Source organism: Cucumis sativus, chromosome 7 (genome assembly GCF_000004075.3).
Source record: "Cucumis sativus cultivar 9930 chromosome 7, Cucumber_9930_V3, whole genome shotgun sequence".
In the NCBI taxonomy this organism is placed as follows: Eukaryota; Viridiplantae; Streptophyta; class Magnoliopsida; order Cucurbitales; family Cucurbitaceae; genus Cucumis; species Cucumis sativus.
In genome coordinates this window covers 17700488-17721117 of record NC_026661.2, presented here as the reverse complement: position 1 = coordinate 17721117, position 20630 = coordinate 17700488, and the positions used below count along the sequence as shown (strand labels likewise).

Genomic DNA, 20630 nt, shown 5'->3' with positions numbered 1-20630 from the left:
TGGTCCTACACCCATATGAAACTTAACAGAGGCCTTGTACTCACTCTCTGTCCTCTCTTATAATGTCCTTCTTCCTCACAACTTGGCACTTGCACACTCCTTTATCTGCTTTTCCCCAACTCAATATACCTTCCCAATTGGACCACTAACCCCTTTTTTCCTTTCAACATTCCAATCAAGGGATCCAACATTATGGGTCTTTTTGTAAAAATTTAGTTTAGGAAAGTTCAAGACATACCCACATGCCACACTTCTTCAACACGATTCTTTGTTCATCACGTTCAGCAGTTTCTACTTTGTTGAGACTATATACATATATAGTATTATACATTTTTGTATCTCTAACAACTAACACATAAATTGAGTTAAAATTACTTCTTTCAAAGACGTCGTATTTGTGTTTGTTTTGTTAGGTTATTCAATTACATATAACATAGTATTTTCTGTCTATGCTTTATTCTTTCATGACTATATTGGATTTTTCTTTTTGTCTATGTGTATATATACATATCAATGCAAATAAATGGAAGGAGAAAGACATTAATTAATTGTTTCATTCCAATTCAACTGTCACAATGTTTGCTATTTTTTTAATTTAGTTTAATTATATATTTATTATGAATTAAAGTGTAAGCAAATAGTTTTCAAAACTCACCCAACTCAATTAACGTACGTACTAAAAAGATTAATAACAAAATGTTAATTTGAACTCAAACGTATACATAGTATTCAAATGTTATCTTTTCATTTCTTAGTTATTGTTCGTGAATTGTTGGAGTTAATTAAACATTTAAACTTGCCGAACATGTTGGAAGTTAAGCTTGTACTCAACCAAGTTGGAAGGCAATGAAGATTTAATTGTCACAATTTCATTACTATTTTGAGATAAAGATGGTTGAAATAGTAAATTGAGAATACAACATTTTGAGGAGAGAGAGAGTAACCATAATAACTGCCATTAGCAATTAGCATATATATATATATATGTATATATATATTGCGAAATCAAACGTACAAAATATATAATGATATTTAGCCATCATAGTCAGAAAATAAGAAGATTTTAAAATGAAAAATAATAGATCCTCAAGTTCTTCAAGTTGACACCAAAAATGGCTCCCAACTCACCAACTCTTTTCTTCCTCCTCCACCTTCTTTGCACCTCCTCCCCTTCCGCAGTCGCCCGCCGCTCTCCACCTCCTCCTCCTCCCGCTCTTCTACTTCTTCCTCTCCTTCTCGTAAACTCTTCAACAAAAAACAATGCTCCAACAGTCTCAGCCTCAGCCTTCCCCCGCCGCGCTCCACCTCAAAACATGCCTTTGTCGATGGAATCGACACCGCTTTCAGCACTAGCCGTCCGCCTTCCCTATAAGGCTTCACCTTCACACCCATTGACCCGCTCATGGTCGTCAACGGTGGAGGATAGCTGGAGATTAAGAATATGAATGAATGATTAAACTTTTAAAATTAATGTCATTTTCTATTCTATTAATATTAGACTTACTTTCACTTAATTTAATTTAGTGGCGTGGCAGGACTAAATCTTAATCTATTAAGTACATTTATAATTTTACCTGGGTTTGGCGAGTTTCTTTGCTAGCCTCGAAAGCCTAACCGACTTTCTGCCGGAGGCCAACGACGGAGAAGTCTCCGTTTCGTCGGGCGAAAACAGAGACATTTTCTCGTCGCTGCCGGTTTCACTGCCACCATCGCTGCCGGTCTCGCTGCCCAAACTCTCAGTACACATTTCGAGGCTCTTCGGACTGAGGGCCATCGTCGGAGCATATCGATTTTCGGGAGGGTGGCCATCCACACCCGACGGAGCTTGGAGAAAGCTCCACCCACCAACACCATTCCCGCGGGCAGTGTGATTCTGTTGATTCTGTTCCATTTTGAGATGGGTTTGAATTTGTGGGTCAGAATGAGTAACAGAGTGATCGGAATCTTGTTCTTCAGCCGGCGACGGGGAAGAATAGGATTTGGAGGGAGACAATTTGAGCCTTAAAACACGTGGTTCCACAAGACATGATTGCAACCCTTGATAGATACTCGACGACATTATTTTGGGTGTAAACAAATTGGAGATTCGAAATTCTAAAAAGAAAGAAGAAAAAAACAGAGTAGATGAAAAGAGTGAGATTTGGGGTACGAAGAAATGGCCAAAAAGATTGAAACCTTGAAGTTTGTATGAAATTAGAACACAAAAAAAATGAGATGGGTTTTGGTTGGAATTGAAGATACTTGGCTTGTGGAGGACAGAGAAGAGAGTTAAAAGATGAAGAAAGAAGTGGCTGAGGGCAGGAATTTATAGGTGAAATTGTGAAGTTGGGTTTGTGAAATATTTTTTCTTTTTTAATTTCAAAAACAAAAATTATCAAAATTTGGTTTAAATCATACAAAATATACCTCAAAAACTTTATGGTAAGTTTTGGTTGAAATGATTTGAATTTGTTATTTGATGCTTGGGATGACCAAACATAAATCTCACTTACATAAAAATTCTCTACCTTTATTGATGTATCTATGTTTGTATAATCTAATATTATATCAGTCAACTACGTAGATATTAAAGATTAAAATTGTTGATTCGTTGTTATCTTTCGTTTCATTTTAAAGTTGTTGGCATCATTTACAACATCACTTACAACAAATTTTACACCACATCAAACTTTGTTAATTTACATCAAAATGTTTATAAATTTTGTCATATTTGAGTTTCAATTTTTATTCATCATTTTAAAGGTAAAATTTTAAAATCTTACTTTTAAAACAATTTCAAAAGATATAAATTTTATAAAGTCAGAGAAATGATTGAAAAACATATCCAATATCCAATTAATTTAGAGCTATTTTTGTATAGTTCAATTAAAGGTTTATTCTCTCCTACATGGAAAAAAATAAAAAAAGGTATTGAAGAAGAAAATATAGCCAAGCATTGCTTGTTGTATGGTGGCAATTAGGACACAAGCAAGTGGGTGCATTTAGAATTCAACTTTTCTCATATCATAAAGTGATAAATTTTTAATTAAAAAAGAGTTATTACTTATTTATTTATTCCATTCCACTATTTAATTATCCTATTATATACATATATATATGTGTGTGTGTGTGATTAGAGGAGTGATATACAAAAATTTATGTAGATGATCAAATCTTACTCAAAGTATATAACTCAATGGTGTGATATATATGGTTTTCTTTTCTTTCAAATTTCTACCTCTTTTTTCTACTTGAAGCATGAGTTTTATTTGAATAAAATAGAGTTATTAATTAATATGGTAAACCAATGTGCTACAAATTAACTTCATACGTTTGATAAAAAGAAAGTTAAAGAGTTCTCACATAAATTAGGAACCCCTTTTAATAAGAATGGGGGATTTGACTTCTTGTTTAGGAATTAGTGGTCTTAAGTGCATTATTAAAAGAAAATTTCATTATTTGGTTTAAAATATATATTGAAGTCAAAAGAAGCATTGGAAGGTGTCATGTTATGGGTTCCACAAACAAAAAAGGGCATCCCCACGTTTTGTATTATATATGTTTACTCTTTTCATTTCTTCTATTTTATTATACCAAACAACATGACTTCCTTCTATACCTTTTCTATTTTCTCTTTTCTCACATACTCATCCATTATTTACACGTTCCTTCATTCTAAGTTTTTCTAAATCTCCAACTTTGCTTTCATTCATTCCTTTCTTTGTTTGGATTTTAATTCGAAATCAATTGACAATAAGAGAAGTAGTAGCTCATCTATCTTATAAAGAGCGTGAGACTCCTTAGTTTTTTCAACATTGTGGGACTCACAACATCTGATCAAAATCCTTACGTAGTTTTTGTTCTTAAAACTCTAAAGTGACCTAGATATTTCTACGAGACTTTATCCTTAATCCAAAAGAATGTAATATTATTTCTTTGAAGAAATGTGAGGATGTTTCTAGAACATTTCTGTTGAGATACTTATTTTCAATCTTTTAGAAATTTTGTTAGATGTCTAATATTTACTCTTAAACTATTTATTAACACACTTGGAGAAGTTTTTAGAATAATCAATGATACTTTCTACCACTCTAACATATTATATATATATATACAATAACAATAACTTCGGGAGACCGACAATTTTTTTTCTTTTGTTGACGTTATTGCAAGTTGATGCCAAAAATAGCTAAACAATGAGATGGAGTTACACCTAAACATATATATATATTCTTGAAAAAGAGAGAACAAACTCTAGCTAGACTCACTAAGCCTCCCAATTTCCCAACATTGTTAAGACATTTAAAAAATCCTTCCCCTTTGGTCATCCCTATATATAATGTTTTGTCCAACAAAAGGCGAGGTGTGTTCTCACATATTGCAATTTGCAAATAATTAAAAGAACATTTTATACCATTTAGAAATTAATACATATATATATATATATATCACAATTCTAAAGAAATTTAGGGTTTTTGGTATGATGTTGTCTCCCTAAGAAGATGCTGCAACCTCAAAACTTCATCCACTTATGTTTCCTTCTCTGGAAATATTTTTTGACAAACAAATCTTTAACTTTTGGCCTCTCTATTCAAAGTCGACTTTTTAATCATATAATGTGACATTTTTGGTGAAATAAAGTGTATACATGAACGTTTGTTGTCTCTAACATTTTTTAAGATATTAATCATAATACAAGTAAGTTTTAGTTCTTATATCAACAACACATAGGATGAAGAATTTGAACCTCTACGACGACAAGGTTTTAGAAAGAAAAAAATACAACTAAGATTATTTTCATTGGAAAACCCTTCAACGGTGACAAAATTATGCACTTATTATCAAAGGATAGCTTTGTCGATGTCTTTCCTTAAATATCAAAATTTTCTACTTTTGTTGGAAGTATATGCCGAAAACAGTTGAATTGTGTGATGTAATAGTCGTTTTTTAGTACTGCATTCATAAGAATGGATCAAAATCAAATCTTCAATTTTGAAGTTAGTGAACTCATTATTCTAACTCACAAGAGAAAGATAGTTAATTACATATGTTACAATAACCTAAAATAGTACACTAATAGTATCATATTATACTTTGTGGATTTGAAAAGAATTGTATATATACGATGTGATGAAAGTTTAATTATGGTTTAGATTCAAATTTTTATCCTCAAATAGGAGTTTTTGTTAAGATGACCAAATGGATGGTGCAACTACATTCTTGATTGAATAGATTTTTAAACTATTTGGTTTTTAATTTATATTTTTGAAAATGAAACTTACGAAGCTCCTTCTATGAACTTAGCTCCACTTTTTTTGTTCGCACATAGAAACATCAACAAAACATCTACGAGCACCAACAATATCTTTAAGAGTTTGTTAACACTATTTTTTGCTTTGGGAAAAATAAAAATTCTTACAATGAGCGAAGATTGCTTTCATTAATGATTTATCGATTTTGTTGTCACAAATGTTTTCAAAATTCAAATCAATTTTAGAAACTAACGTAAAAGTAACTACTAAAAAACTTGTTTTTAGTTTTACGAGATGCGTCAATATTTTGATATGCATCAACCTTTGGTTGTAGCCTCTCATGGGCATACCCTTTTTTGATGCGAGTCGTGTGAACTTGAAATTTTACAAGTAATCTAAAAGAACCGAGACTTAACAATGAGTTTGGATGACCAACTAGAGCCCAATGTTGGGCCTAAAGCCCATTCAATTCTAAAACCCTTATTGGGCTCATGTCCTACTTTTGGGCCAATTATTCATGTAATCATAAAGAAATGGAATAATGGAGTACATATCATCAATTAAAATAAACTAAAATATTTATAAAATAGTGAAAAAAGTTCAGATTTATTATTAATGAAACTTTAATACTATCGATAATATTAATATACATGAATACTAATAGACTTTAATACTATCGATAATATTAATAGACAAGAATAAACTTGTATCGTTATAAAAAAATTCTTTTAATAAACAATTATGTTAAATAAATTTTAGAAGATGGAAATTAGTATTTTTAAAATTATAAGTTATATAAAAGCTGGTAAGGGGTTTTTAGATAAAATTTCTACACTTTTTTTTATATTTTTAAATATAGTAAAAAATTAAAATTATTTATAAAATATGACTAAATATATTGAATTCTCTACCATTCATTTAAGATTCTTTTTTTATTTTATCTATAAGGGGGTGTTTGGAGGAAGGAAAGGAAAATGAGGATTATGAAAAGGATTATTTATAAGCTTTGTTTGGAAAAGGAATAAATAGGGGGATTATTTATATTATTGGTTTGGAAGAATGATTATGATAAAAAATCTTTTTTTTTTTTATTGAGATGAAATTCTTGTTTTTTTTGTGAACGAAAAATGTGCTACTATTTTTTGTATTTGTGTAAATTTTTGTTTGTTGTTCGTACTATAGAGTCTTTACAATAAAAAATTGTATTCAAATTCATTTTTTTTAGTTAAGTTGAACTGTAATCCAAATACACCAAAAATTTATATTATTTGTTTTTTGTTATCTTGTATAAATATTTTTTTTACTTGTAACATACATCTAAGACACTCTTAAAAGTGAAATTTTTGTTTCGTTAGTAGTTTTTTTTCTTATTTTTTTACATTAAATCCAATACACAAAACAAATTGTATTAATTTTTTTATGCTTTGTGTAAAATATGTTTTTGAAATTTGTACCGTAAATCCAATTCACAAAGAAATTATATTATTTTTTTCATTTGTAGTTCATTTGATATGTAAATTCAATACATTAAAAAATATGCTCTTTTTTTTACATTAAATCCAATACGTTAACAATCATAAACAAATGAGGATGAACATAAAAGCACTGAAACAAAATGAAATATGATTTTTTTATAAAAATTGGAATGCAATTAAGCAACAATGTCAATTATATCGTACATCAAAATAATACAAAAAAAAAAAAAAAACTAAAACAAAAAATGAATCATGCGGTTCAAACGGACCGACAATCATTAAATTGAATATTTGTGGTTTCGTGAAATTAAAATTAATTAATCGGTTCACCTGACTTGAATTTGTAGCGGGGTTGAATTTGAACAAACAGTTAGAATTTGAATTAAACACTTTTAAATGTTTATTTAATTAAATTATAGAGTTGAATTTGGTTAGAAATTTGATAATTATAGGTATAAGTGTGTATATATATATATATACATAATTATTGTAGAAAAATGAAAAGATAATTATATTTTATTAAGAAAAATATATTTATTTTGAAAAGGGAGAAAAGTTTGATGTGATATTTATGGAAGAAAGAGGAGAATTGAGAGAAAGAAAGAGAAGGATTAAAGGGAAATAAATTTATTCCTTTTCTCCTTAGTCTTTGTCCTCAAACATGGAGAGAGTCCTTTCCTCTCCCTCTCCCTCTCCCTCTCTCACCCCTAGAATTTCACTTTTACATATATATTTATTGGAATTGAATATAATAAATGGCTAATATAAATACTCTAAATCATAAAAGTTGACCTAGGATTGTAGTCAGAATAATTGATTAGAATCTAAGATTTAAATTAAAGATCCATATTAAATACCGTAAATGAGAAGAGTATTGACCATTGGGCATTAATTTACATAAAATTTTAAACTAATTCTAAATATATCTAATTAATTGATTATAATTATGACAAAATTAATAGACCATTCTCCACAGTTTGAAAATACCAATTCCAAAATTAATCCTATAGAAATTATTGGAGGATAGAAAAAAAAGATGCCAAATATTAAAACTCCCATATCAGAATGACCAAATTTATAATTTAATTCTACTAAGAAGAAAAGTATGATTTAAGCTATTTCCAAAAACATTACCAAATGTACTGAAGAATTTACAAAATAATAAGAAATAAATAAAAAACGTAAACAAAGATTTAGAAAGCGATTTCCTCGGCAGCTTGTAAGAAAGCGAGACAAATGAAACCGTTGGTTTAGGCCCAAGTGACGGCGACCGATACCGCCGTTTCTTTTGACCGAATCGGTGGCGGCGGCGGTCCCTCATCACCGGCAACATCTAATCCACGCCCTCTCCTTTCCGGCCTTCTTTCTTCCAAAACCATTAAATTTAATTTTTTAACACGAAACACAAAGGCACCAAAATCAGTAGCATAAGCAGCAAGCAAAGTAGCAAAACAACACTTCACATTCAATTTCTTCACATTCTCCAACCATTTTCTCAGTCCTGTAGAAGCCACGTAGCTCCTCGGTTATCGAATCCATTTTCGTTATTTGTTTCGATCCTGAGAAACCACGTGAATCGATCCCAGAAAATAAATTTAGGAGTCTACTCTGAATCGCAACTCTTCAAGCCACCCCTCGAAAACCATTTCGTGAGTTCAATTCTTTTTCGGAAGGTTTGAATCTTCTTTTCTCTTTTAATTTATTTACTTTGGAAATTTTGATTGGTTTGTAGAGGAATCAAGTGTTTTCTGATGTGTTATTTGAGATCGTCTCTGGGTTTTAGGAATTCGATTAATAATTTTTTTTTACTGTATTTTGTGTTAATGGATGTGGCTCTCGTGGGTTTTTTGTTTGCGTTTTGCTTTCTTGCATGCACCAGATCATCGGTTCAATTTGTCTTGATTCTATTCTTTTCTTTTTTTCTTTTTTTCAATTTGATTTTGTTGTTGTTATAGATTTGAAATCTTGGGTTTCTGCTTGCTTGTAGATGGATGATTACCTTCATATGAGTTGATTTTCATTAACTTCATGCTTTGCCCAAATTCAAAAATGGAAGAAATTAAACGCAGCACAACAGCATTTTAAAATATTGATGGAATTGCTTCGTGAATGATTTTTTTCAACTTACAATTTAGAAAAATGGATGTTATAAATCTAGTAACTCTACCATTATCAGCTCTTATTGTGCTTAATTGAAACATTAATGATGCTTTTATAGCATGATGGAATTAGAATTCCGAAATTTATTTATCTATTTGATTTATTCCCCCATTAATGTATATCTTGCTGTTTTTGTTCTTGGTATATTAGCAAAGGGATGAATCATGTTATACTTTTTCCTTTTGATATCTATAGCAAGGTGTTTCATCTTTCATCATAATAACGGAGGAATCTTTTTCTTTTAGTTGGTTTCATTCAAGTTAGAAATTCTTCTGATGTTGGTGAGACAAATCTTACAAATCTTGTAGATCCGTTTTACTTTAATGGCAATGAATTCAATGTGAAAACCTTGAATGAGCCAGCCAGTATTTTTACTTTTAGTGCATGATGGTGTTATAATTTCAATTTTTTTAGCTTTGTTTGTTTTTCTTTTTCTTTTTCTTTTTTTCTTCCATGATTGCTTGTGGTTGCTGTCTTTATTCTTGGTATATTAACAGAGAAATGAATCATATTATAATTTTCCTTTTTAATATTCATGACAGTGTGTTTTCCATCCTGGTCTGGGGTTTGAAAATATCTGCAAGGTTTGATTATGGTCATTGGAAGTCTTCAAAGGATCAATCACACGGTTTTTCAAAATGGGTCAAGAACTCTTTTTGATATCACGAATCGGTACAAAAAAAGTGCTGTGGCTGATGGGGTTGATGTTTGCTATGATTTTGGCTTTTCAATGTTTTGAGCTTCCATATGGGTTTTCTCTGTCTTCTTTACTTTCTGCTGGTAAGGTTTCGGTTATCGAAGAAGGCAGCTCCCAATCCCCTGTTGGTGAACCAAAATTGAAGACTGAGATTGTTGCTGATTCCCCACTTGAAGAACAAAGAGAGAATGAATTTATACCAGAACAAGATCATACCCTGAAAGAGTCGTTAGAATTGGACATAGATGATGATGGTAATAATACTTCCTCATCCGGAGATTTAATGGAGCCTGTTGATGATGCTACAGTTGATGATGAATCTATAGATGGAGTTTTGCAAGGAAATTATCAAAGCTTCAATGGGAAAGACAAGTCTTTAAGAAATGATTCAATGGGAACAGATGGGACAGAAAGCTATGTTTCAACATTAGGGTATAATAATCAATCAGGTCACTTTGCAACCTCTCCTGCAGTTCCACCAACAAGTTCATCTTCATGGATAGTGAGGGATACAAGTAATATTGCTATGAATATATCAAGGGGCAATAATTATGCAGCCTCGCCTGCAGTTCCACCTATTAGTTCATCTTTATTGATAGTGGGGAATACAAGTAATAATGCTTCAAATACATCAAGCCACGATGTGTTTGTTGGACCAAATGCTCCCGACCCTTCTGATAAACCTGATAAGAGTGAGAAAACTAAGCAATCAAATAGTGATAGCAGTACATCGAAAAACAAGTCAGTCTCTAAGGAGAAGAAAGTGCCAAAAGTACCTTTCTCAGGAGTATATACAATAGCTGATATGAACAATTTGTTGTTTGAAAGTCGGTCGAACAGTCCACTTGTAAGTGCTGAAACATTTTCTGTCTTAATGGCATGTCTCTCTCAAAATCGAAATCGGTTTAAACAATTCTCTGGTGTACCACTTTAATTATTTACAGGTACCAAGTTGGTCTTCAACTGCTGATCAAGAACTGCTGCAAGCAAAATTACAGATAGAGAATGCACCTGTGATTGATAATGACCCAAATCTTTACGCTCCTCTGTTTCAAAATATTTCTCGTTTCAAAAGGTTCCCTATAATTCCAGCATGGACTCAATTTTGCAAATAGCTAGATGTTGTTTATTTATGTAGCATCCTATTTTGCAGGAGCTATGAACTAATGGAGAGTACTCTCAAAGTGTATATATATAGAGAAGGAGCGAGACCAATATTTCACCAGGGTCCGCTCCAGAGTATCTATGCTTCTGAGGGTTGGTTCATGAAGATACTAGAATCAAACAAAAAATTCGTTACAAAAAACCCAAGAAAAGCTCATCTATTTTACTTGCCGTTCAGCTCTCGGCAATTGGAAGAGGTCTTATATGTGCGTGACTCGCACAGCCATAAGAACCTAATACAACACCTCAAGAACTACTTGGACTTCATTGCTGCAAAATATCCTCACTGGAACAGAACTGGAGGAGCCGATCATTTTCTCGTTGCGTGTCACGACTGGGTACTTCCCCTCTTCATTTTGGTCACTTACGCTCATATCCTTTCCTAGACACAAATTTGCATTTCATATATTGCAGTTTTTAGATTTTGCATGTGCTAGGACAAGAGAAGACTGCTGTGCATTTTTTTGTAATGTGTGTTTTGAGCCTCTCGATCACCATGAATTAGAATACTGTTAATTCGACTTGCTAACGTATATATGCGATGACCTCAGGCGCCTGCAGAAACCAGGAAATATATGGCGAAGTGCATAAGAGCTTTGTGCAACTCTGATGTCAAAGAAGGTTTCGTTTTTGGAAAGGATGTATCCCTCCCCGAAACATTTGTCCGCGTTGCCCGGAATCCACTAAGAGATGTTGGTGGCAATCCTTCATCAAAGAGGCCGATCCTCGCCTTCTTTGCAGGAAGCATGCACGGCTACTTGCGGTCAACTCTCCTGGAATATTGGGAACGGAAAGACCCCGACATGAAAATTTCTGGCCCTATGCCAAAGGTCAAAGGTTCCAAGAACTACCTGTGGCACATGAAGAACAGCAAATACTGCATCTGTGCCAAAGGTTACGAAGTCAACAGCCCCCGAGTCGTCGAATCCATATTGTACGAATGTGTTCCTGTGATCATTTCAGATAACTTTGTGCCTCCGCTGTTCGAGGTTCTTAACTGGGAATCTTTTGCGGTTTTCGTAGCAGAGAAAGACATTCCAAATCTGAAGAAAATCCTCCTTTCAATACCAGAGAAAAGGTATAGGGAGATGCAAATGAGGGTGAAGAAGTTGCAGCCTCATTTTCTATGGCATGCAAAGCCTCAAAAGTATGATATGTTTCATATGATATTACACTCCATTTGGTACAACAGACTATACCAAATAACTCCAAAGTTGTGATTTTTTTCATTCTTCTCTAAGAAGAAGGTGGTGCGAAGTTTTAGTGTAATTCTAATTTCATATTTTTGAAAATGGTTTTAGTGAGCAGAGTTTCTTTGTATAGAGGTAGGTTCTGTATTGTTTTATTAATTTATAGTTGTCTACACAGATATACCTTATTCTTTTATTTTTTTTAATTAATAAGTTTTTTTTTTTTGTTTATTTGCTTTTATACACTATATTTTTGGGTAAAAAAAATCAATTCAGTGTTGCTATTTTTTAATTATTTGACATAAAAAGTTGTAAGTGCTGTTGGAACTGTGGCAATAATTTTTTGTATAACTTTGGCCACCCAATCCCAACTAAACTAATACATATTAATTATGGATAATAGGGGATTAAGAGACGAAGGATCAATAGGAAAATTAGTTTGAATTTCTAAAGAAATGAGGTAAAAGAGGACTTTAAAAGTCATTTTTAAAAATAGTAAAATATTTATAAATTTTAAAGGTAGAAATGGGCCCATTAAATTTTTTAAAATTTTTAAAAAATTTTTTACTATCTCTCAATTATATTTTATTTAATTCAACTAAAGTATTTATAAAATGTATAAAAAAATAATGCAATGAAAAAATGAAAAAATCTTATGGACAAAAATTACCCTTTTTTTTCTCTAAATTTCAAAACCACAATGATTAATCGATTGAGAGGGGCCAGGGAAGAATAGGGTTAATTAAAAAATTCGTTGCCCCAATGACCTTGATTCTACCATTTTACAAATCTTCCCACGTCTCCCACTAAATTTTAACCAATCTTTTTTATCAAATCAAATATTAAAAAATAATTGGTAAACTACGTAGATGACACACATTTGAAAATAAAAATGATATGCAACTCAGTTTAGGGCAAAATTGTATGAAATAACCTAAAAAAAATGATAATTTTGGATTTTTGTAGTACAATTTTATTCTCGTTAAATTTTCTACAGTAAGTTTCCCAAATTTTATATAAAAACGTTGTTGAAAATTTATTTGAAAGTTTATATAATTATGAAACACATTAATTAGGCTAAAGATTTAAGAAATTGTGTTAAAAAATGATACAAAATTTGAAGAAAACTTGAAATTTTTTAAATTTTAACCAATTTTTTTAAAAAAATCTAAATACAATTTTAAAACAATTGGTTACGATTTGGTATAAAATTTAGAAAGATTTTAAAAACGGTTGGAATTTTGGATGAATATTTTTATAAAGCTTCAACATATATCTTTCCTTAACTACCAAATCTTAGTTGTTATAATATGATTATAATGTTAAATTTGTGTCCATTTGAAAGGTAATTTCGTATTTCTATGTATTCAACATTGAGATTAGGAGAGAATCATTATATTATCGAGCAATTCATTAAACATAGAAAAGTAAAACTTTAAATCCAAGAGTTTTACCTTTTGAAATCGTTTTTAAAAACCTCGCTCAAATATTTTCTTCTTCCTTCCATTTCGAGCGATATTAAATTGTTTTTTTTTTATATATATAATTTATCTTCTTTGGGGCCTTCTCGTATATCTCACCATGTTACACACCCATATTTGGGGAAAGTAAATTCAAATTTTAAAATTGTTAATCGATTTGAAAAAACTTATTTTCATTATTGAAAACCCATTTGAAATTTTGGCTATGAAAACAGAAATTTACGTTAAATATTTGAAAAATTACATTATAATTTAGCAAAGATAACTAAATAGGGAGAAATTTTGGAAAGATATAATAATTAACGGAGATTTGAAAAGATTACCTAAGAACAGTGAAGTAAGTTGGGAAAGAGTTTTCACATGAAAAAACGTTTCTCACCGTTTCCAAAATTTATCCCATTGATAATTCATAATCAGTAATTTTCTTAATTAATCACAAAACTCTTTTCTATTTATTTCTTCAAACAAAAACCCACCCAAAAATTTGAAGGGAATAATATTGATGGAGTTGGAGGCACCATAATTGTGAGCTCCAAATGCTCAGACCTTCTGAAATTTGAAGATTCCATTTTCAGCAAAGGGGTTCTTAATGACGCTCTTTTTTATTCTCTTCTGTAATAAATAAATGGGATCATAATCGAAATGGGTTTTGTAAATCCTCCGTAATAAATTAGCCCTCCTACTCCTTTTTCCCAATTTCTCAATTGGGGTTGTTCCCATTCGATTGAAACGTAAACACTGGTGGGAATTTTTAATGTTTTGATCTTTTTTTTTTCTTTTTTTCAAAAGGGTTTCTCTTTACGTCCATAAAATGAGGAAGAAACAATCTCAGGCTGCAAAATCCGAGGCAAATGCTGCATTGGTAACGTGATTTTAACTCACATTCTTGTGCTGTTTCTTGCATTCATTTTTGTTTCTAACTCTTAATCTGTTTGTTTTTTTAGAATTAGCTGTTTAAATTTGAAGTTGTTAATAGAAAACTAGTTTTACGTCTTCAGATATGTATTTTGTAATTATTTTTTGCTTTTTAGGTTGATTATTCTTGCAGTGGTGAATATTTCAAGATGGATTATAACATGAAAGTAATCATCTCCTAATGATCTTTTCCTTGTAAAATTTTAAGTTGTAACTGCCCCTTGTTTATAAACATGTTGTCTTCTTCTTATCTAGCCAGTCAATGGGAGGACTTTGTCGCATTCCAAACTTTTTTTTTTTTATAGTTCACTTATTTGCTTCATGGTTCCTAATTTCTTTTGCATCATGCACATTAGCTATCTATCTCACTTATCATGAGGAGGTTTTGCCTACTTCAGACTCGTTGAGGTTGAATAAGGGATTTAAGTTATTAAAACCTTGTATGGTAACCATTTGGTTTTTTGGGATTTAAGTTTTGAAAATTAAGTGACCGCTCAATTTCTTGCATTATTATATATTTTTTTACTAATGTTTCAAAAAAAAAATTAAATTTTGAACAGTAAAAAAAGTAGTTTCATTATTATTTTTTCTTTTTTTGAAAATTTGAAAGAATCCAGTCATTGTGACAAATTGGGAGGGAGTTGGCTTAGCCTTCAAAAACCAAAAGCCAAATGGTTATAAAATGAGACCTAAGTTAAATTCAAGAGCTTGAAACCCTTAGAATGGTATCTCCAAACTGGATTGTTTTTGTGGGGATTTTGCGTTTTGTGTGTAGATTGGAACAAGTTTGAGTGGAGCATTTTTTATGAAAGCATCACATTTCTGATGAACGTTCCTTGATTCTTGAGTGATGTAATTCAAAACGCCTAAACAACTAAAACCTTTGTTGAAGGATGTTGCATCAATAGCCTGCTTATAAGGATTTAGACCGCCTGTTGAAGCATGTTGCATCAATAGCCTGCTTATAAGGATTTAGACCGCCTGTTGAAGCATGTTGCATCAATAGCCTGCTTTTGAGTTTTGGCGTCTCTGTTGCTCAATGCTCAAATTTGTGGGCAATGCTAGAGGAAGTTGTGCTCAGTTCTTCTTTTTGAGACAAATTACTTTTATGGAAATTTTCTCTCTTTTTTTATCACTAAAAAATGGAGTTCGTTCACATACTTTTCCTATTCCAGTCCCTGAGTTGGTTGTGCGCTTGTGATTGGTGCTCTTATTACGTACTTCTGTTTAATTGGGACATCTTCATGTATATTCTGTTCTTCACTTGTGGTCCTAGGCTGCTACAATGCCTTTAATTAATGTATTTTTGTTTATTGATAATTTATTGGCGTTTTATTTCTGCATCAATTTGTGATATCAAATTGTGTTGAGTTAAAAAGGTTCAATGTGTTCATCCAGTCTTAATGTTTTCTAGCTCACTTCAAGTTTTTTTTTTTTTTTTTTGTCTGTGTGACCTTTCCTTCTTTCGAGTAAAATTTGAAACCGTAGAAGTGGTAGAATGAATTATAAGTTTCGAATTTATCTGCTGGTGTTGTACACTATAAAATCAAAGCCTGAAAAGATGATTTGTTTTTGCAGATCACAGAAGCAGCACAAGAAAGCACAATGACTGCCTCTGAGAGACCAGAAAGTACCAATATATCCTTGAACAAGATAAAATCACCATTGACCAGCCAAAGTACTTCTAAAAGGAAAGTGAATAGGTTCTCTATCCGTCGCTCTGAACGTATCCAAAATTCTACACCTCGTAACCTCAAAATACAGAATGTCATTGAAGAGATTACTCTTAGTGAAAGTGATGAAGAAGATGAGTTGCCGACTAACCACGAGAAAAGTTTGCCACCTCTCAAACAAGAGAAAGATAGCCCAGAGTTAATGGTGAAGGAAAGGAAACTTGAAGGGAAACTTGACTATATTGTGAACCTATTTGAAGCACATGGCCATACTTTAGACTCAATAAAGACCGAGGTATAGAGCATTTGTTTTTCTGTTGTGTTTTTAAGTGGAATGATTATGCTCATTAATTAGTGAAAATCAACAGGTTATTAAAAGATCCTTCCCGTTGGAAACGATACCTACACCTGAAATGAATTACAAGAGCATGTATATAGCATCCCAGAAGAAGGTTTTACAAGTCATTTCCATCTTCTCATTCTTTTCTTCAAGCTTTCATGAGGGCCAACTTGAGTTCATTAAAGAACTGTTTTATTTTAACAACTATTTGCTTATGTGCAGATTGAAGAACTAGCTGAAGAAAATCGAGTTCTTACTCAGAAATTGGAGAACGCTCTTGACCGATACGAAGCAGTACGTATATCAAATTTCACTTGTGGTGCCATAGCTATTAGATCTGCATGGACGTTTCTCTTCTTTACATTTTTGCTTGGGAAAGGAAACAAAGAAGCTTTGTGTTTATAGAATAAAAATGTACATAAGAAATCTCCTAAAGAGCTCTAAATTCGTAAAAGAGCGCCTGAGCTTGGTCATAAGAATTAGAAAGATAGTATTTCATGACCTGCCTACAAAAGAAGGGATCATTAATCGTAGAACTCAAAATCCTAATCTCTTTCCAATAAAGCAACAACCCTCCTTGCTATAAAAGGAATTCTATGGTTTCGATTTTTCCGAACTTTCCAAAAATGCCTTCCGATGTTGTAACCAATAAATTGCTCTACTTTTTCTTGCACATTGATATTGAAGACCCAACGCATATTGGATTTCCTCAGTAGTCTTTCCCACAAACATGGAGAGAAATGGCATTCCTCATTACCATGGTACAAGGTACACCTAGAGAGGTGAATAAGCAAGGCAGGGGGTTCCTGCTTTGCATTTTGTTAGCCATGTTAAACTCACCCAGCAGAAGAGTTAATATGAAAATCTTCACTTTTCCAGAGATTTTAGCCTTCCAAACCAACTCCGGGTTTCCCTTAGAACGATGTTACTCAAAAAAAAAAAAATGTTGAAGTAAATTCCAGTGTATCATGAACGATATTACTCAAAGAACTGTCCAGTTTCCAGTGTTGCTAAAGAGCCACTTCCAGGTTTGTAATTCTCTTATCTGATGGGTAGAAAGTCATCAGACCTTACAGTCCTGGTGGAAAAGGATGTCCATTGACCTAGGATTTAGTGAGTTTCTTAAGCAACCATATAGTAGGGTCTGCAGTTGTATGATAAACATAGTCGAGGTACATGCAAGTTTGGACACAGATAAAAAGAAGAAGAAGCTAGATCCCTCTTCTAATGTAAAAGTGAGGAAGAAGCTAGATTGCTCTGTTGCAACAAAGAATGTTGTATTTTGGGACAATTCTTACTAAAGTTTGAAGAATATCAATGCTTAAGAATTGCCGTTATTTAAGGTAGCCCATTAAACCTTAGGAATGACAAGATTTAAATGTTTGTTAGTAGTAAATGTTAAGGTTACAATGATTGCTACAAGAATAACACAACAGTTTTCTTGGGTTATATGTATCAAGTCCAAAGACATAACTGGAGATGGGAAATGTGATGTGAGAAAACTAAATAGTGATTTAACAAAATAATCTTGTTGAAATAGGGTCTTAGTATGCCAAAATATTCTTAAGAATATGATGTGATCGAGCATTTTATGTTGTTAATGTACATTTATTAGTTTCTGAAAATGATTTGTTGCCATTTTTAATGGTCTATGTTGTGTTATGTCCATTTCTAAATGGTGTCATGTGTCAGACTTTTTTAAGTTGTGGACTTTGTTATCTTTAAGCAATTGTTGTTTAGTGGTTATAAATGTTGCATATTATCAAGGGCCACTTTTGAAAACTATTAGCAAGAGAGTATTTGGGTCGCAATTTTATTCGTTCCAATTACGCAAGAAAATGACAAGGCATATAGAGTTAGAATAATATCTATATTGGTATAAGCAGCTAGGTGTGTGTTCGTTGCGTGTTCGTGTTTTTTCTCTCTTTATTTATTTTATTTTTTATGTGAGCTCAACATAACAGTACTTAATTATTTAGCTCTGAAAGTTGTGCAGTACAAGAATGGGAATCATGATGCTTTTGAAATGTTGGAGAAGTTAAAGGATGTGATTGTGATCCCGAAGGGTTTGAGAGTTTCGGATTCAATTCAAGCTACTTCTCAACCAGAACTGGAGAAGACTACATCTCTGGACCCTGGAGGTGTTCCCCCTCCAAGTAAGAGAAAGAAGTTCAACAAACAAAATTGAAGTAGAGAATATGGGTTCACTCCTGATGGTGTTATAACTCTGTACTTAGTTGCTCTTTAGTTAGACTTGTTTTGTCAACTTAAAGTTCTTGTAGATGTTTTTTGGGAGGGGTGGGTTACACCATATAAGCAGTACAGAAAGCACTTTCATTAGCCATGAAAAGTGAATGAAAAATGTTCAATTTGGTGAATTGGGAGAAGTTTCTTAAAAGGTATATAATCATTTTGGAATTATATTTTTTTTAGAAAAGGTTATTTGCTTCCATGTTGAAAACTTGTATCTATGATGAACTAATCTTAAAGAACAGTTAATATATGGATGGGGAGGATAAATTCCAATTCAAAATCTAGGTGAGTTATTAAAGCATTTTCGAATCTAAAATGACATGAAATTATTTTTTAAAACAAAATCCGACTAGATAAAAAAAATGTAGTTAAAATTTCAAAATGAATGAGGTGGCACTTAGTTTTTGTGGTGTCGGTGCCGACACTTGCCAGCTGTGCCGACAGTGGTTTCTTTTGCCACCGTGGCGCCTTCACTTTCTTTTTTTTTTTTTAATATATCTTATATTTAGTCACATACACTTTTAATTTGACATTTTTCTCTATAAATTTCAAAATATATTCACGTATTTTGTTCTTTTATAAAAAATTATTATTATTCAATCAATTTCAAAAAAAATAATTTAAAAATATATTGAAAATACATCAATTAAAATTTAAAAATGTATATAATAAAATCGAACAAATCGTAAAATATAAAGCTATATTAATCAAATTTTAAACTTAGATTTCAATTGGTTCATCACAAAATCACGGGTTGGATTTACAAAATTTTTGTTTGATTTGTATGTAGAGGTAAAGTTTATTTGTTAAACAGTATATGTTGATTAGACTTTGACTATATGATTTTATGCGTATATTAATACGTTATACACAATGAATTGACTAAAATAAAAGTAATTTTAAATTTTAAAGATTGATTGGAAGCCAATTTTAAAATTTATGAATAGAATAGAAACTATTAGAAGTCGAGTGATGTTCAAATACATTGTATAAAATCAGAGGTGAGTTTATTAAGGGCAGCCACGAGCATCTCACATTTATCGATTATTTTATTTAAATATTAATTTCAAAGTGTCAAAGTATAATAAATATATATTAAATAATGTTTTATTTTAACTTAATTGTGATTTTATGTAGTGGTTGTGCTTCCACCCAAAATCGCTAGGTCAATATTGATTCTTGCAAATTACAACTATTTTTACGAAATATTTTTTAATTCAAGTATCAATAATTTTATTACCAAAAAAATATATTTCTTTTCCCAAATATATAAAAAAAATTATAAATTACTCCAATATTAGATTTTATTCCCAACATTAATGATTTTCTTTTTTTAAATATAAGATTTATTCATAAATTTTAATAATTTTATTTCTTCAAATATCAAATTTAAGGAAGGTAATTTGATTTTTTTAATAAAAAAAATGTATCTGACGTGAAACTTTAACTTATTTTCTAACCCTCGTTTGTTATCTAACAAATGTATTTTTAAAAAAATGCAACCAAACTCGCAAACTTCCTCTCTCAATTTTTATCTAATAATATTACTTTTTATTTTTTATTTTTTATTTTTGTTTTTTTAATACAATTTTTAAATTTACATATTTACTCCATAAAAGTCACTTATTTCTTTATTGCTACAAATGCAAATGCAAATGCAGGGAATGATATCGAAATACAAGTGAAACATCCAAATATTTTTTTAACATTTTTTAGTGTATTTATTATATAGTGTTTTTTCTTATATAAAATTTCATATAAGATATAATTAGTGTTTAAAAATTGAAAAAGACATTTTATGCATATGGAGTTGGACAGCATATGAGAGAGAGGATTTAAACCAAAGTATATGTCATATTTAATTGAACTAAAGTTGAGTTTATGTTAGTTTTATTTATTTAATTTGTCTCTTATATTACTCGATTGATTAAAGGAGGTTGTTGAAGATAATTTTTTATATAAAAGGGCTCATTGGATAATTATTAGTGATGTGGTACAATAATTGATATATATATATATATATGAATTAGAGAAACATTTATAATTATTTA

General features: G+C 31.2%; 3 protein-coding genes across 8 annotated transcripts; 2 read left to right on the top strand and 1 right to left on the bottom strand.

The window, feature by feature from the left end:
- Positions 1–847: 847 nt before the first annotated feature.
- LOC101205609 (protein FANTASTIC FOUR 3) lies at positions 848–2295 on the bottom strand. The gene is made up of 2 exons (XM_004148856.3): positions 1575–2295; positions 848–1426 (listed from the first exon to the last, which is right to left on the bottom strand). The coding sequence occupies exons 1-2, from the start codon at positions 2057–2059 to the stop codon at positions 1096–1098; spliced, it is 816 nt and encodes a 271-aa protein (XP_004148904.1). The 5' UTR covers positions 2060–2295; the 3' UTR covers positions 848–1095.
- A 5500-nt stretch (positions 2296–7795) lies between these two features.
- Positions 7796–12147, top strand: LOC101205844 (probable glycosyltransferase At5g03795). 2 transcript variants are annotated; one of them, XM_031889278.1, is made up of 5 exons: positions 7796–8355; positions 9409–10410; positions 10508–10638; positions 10717–11065; positions 11279–12147. In XM_031889278.1, the coding sequence occupies exons 2-5, from the start codon at positions 9505–9507 to the stop codon at positions 11945–11947; spliced, it is 2055 nt and encodes a 684-aa protein (XP_031745138.1). In that variant the 5' UTR covers positions 7796–8355; positions 9409–9504; the 3' UTR covers positions 11948–12147. The 2 variants fall into 2 exon arrangements, with proteins under 2 accessions (XP_031745138.1, XP_011659309.1); XM_011661007.2 differs by having other exon boundaries at positions 7796–8379.
- A 1736-nt stretch (positions 12148–13883) lies between these two features.
- Positions 13884–18787, top strand: LOC105436161 (hypothetical protein). Of its 5 annotated transcripts, none has more exons than XM_011661004.2 (5): positions 13884–14260; positions 15892–16281; positions 16355–16438; positions 16549–16620; positions 18323–18787. In XM_011661004.2, the coding sequence occupies exons 1-5, from the start codon at positions 14210–14212 to the stop codon at positions 18512–18514; spliced, it is 789 nt and encodes a 262-aa protein (XP_011659306.1). In that variant the 5' UTR covers positions 13884–14209; the 3' UTR covers positions 18515–18787. The 5 variants fall into 5 exon arrangements, with proteins under 5 accessions (XP_011659306.1, XP_011659307.1, XP_011659308.1 ...); XM_011661005.2 differs by having other exon boundaries at positions 13885–14260; positions 18315–18787; XM_011661006.2 differs by having other exon boundaries at positions 13886–14260; positions 18306–18787.
- The last annotated feature ends 1843 nt before the right edge of the window (positions 18788–20630 follow it).

What these genes read in the sequence shown, in the direction of transcription:
- LOC105436161 (XM_011661004.2), top strand. Translation starts at nt 14,210, where the DNA reads ATGAGGAAGAAACAATCTCAGGCTGCAAAATCCGAGGCAAATGCTGCA. An exon ending in ATATAGCATCCCAGAAGAAG is followed by an intron (nt 16,439 to 16,548) that starts GTTTTACAAGTC and finishes GCTTATGTGCAG; the next exon opens with ATTGAAGAACTAGCTGAAGA. An exon ending in CTCTTGACCGATACGAAGCA is followed by an intron (nt 16,621 to 18,322) that starts GTACGTATATCA and finishes AAAGTTGTGCAG; the next exon opens with TACAAGAATGGGAATCATGA.
- LOC101205844 (XM_031889278.1), top strand. Translation starts at nt 9,505, where the DNA reads ATGGGTCAAGAACTCTTTTTGATATCACGAATCGGTACAAAAAAAGTG. An exon ending in GTCGGTCGAACAGTCCACTT is followed by an intron (nt 10,411 to 10,507) that starts GTAAGTGCTGAA and finishes AATTATTTACAG; the next exon opens with GTACCAAGTTGGTCTTCAAC. An exon ending in AATATTTCTCGTTTCAAAAG is followed by an intron (nt 10,639 to 10,716) that starts GTTCCCTATAAT and finishes CCTATTTTGCAG; the next exon opens with GAGCTATGAACTAATGGAGA.
- LOC101205609 (XM_004148856.3), bottom strand. Translation starts at nt 2,059, where the DNA reads ATGTCGTCGAGTATCTATCAAGGGTTGCAATCATGTCTTGTGGAACCA. An exon ending in AAGAAACTCGCCAAACCCAG is followed by an intron (nt 1,427 to 1,574) that starts GTAAAATTATAA and finishes CTTAATCTCCAG; the next exon opens with CTATCCTCCACCGTTGACGA.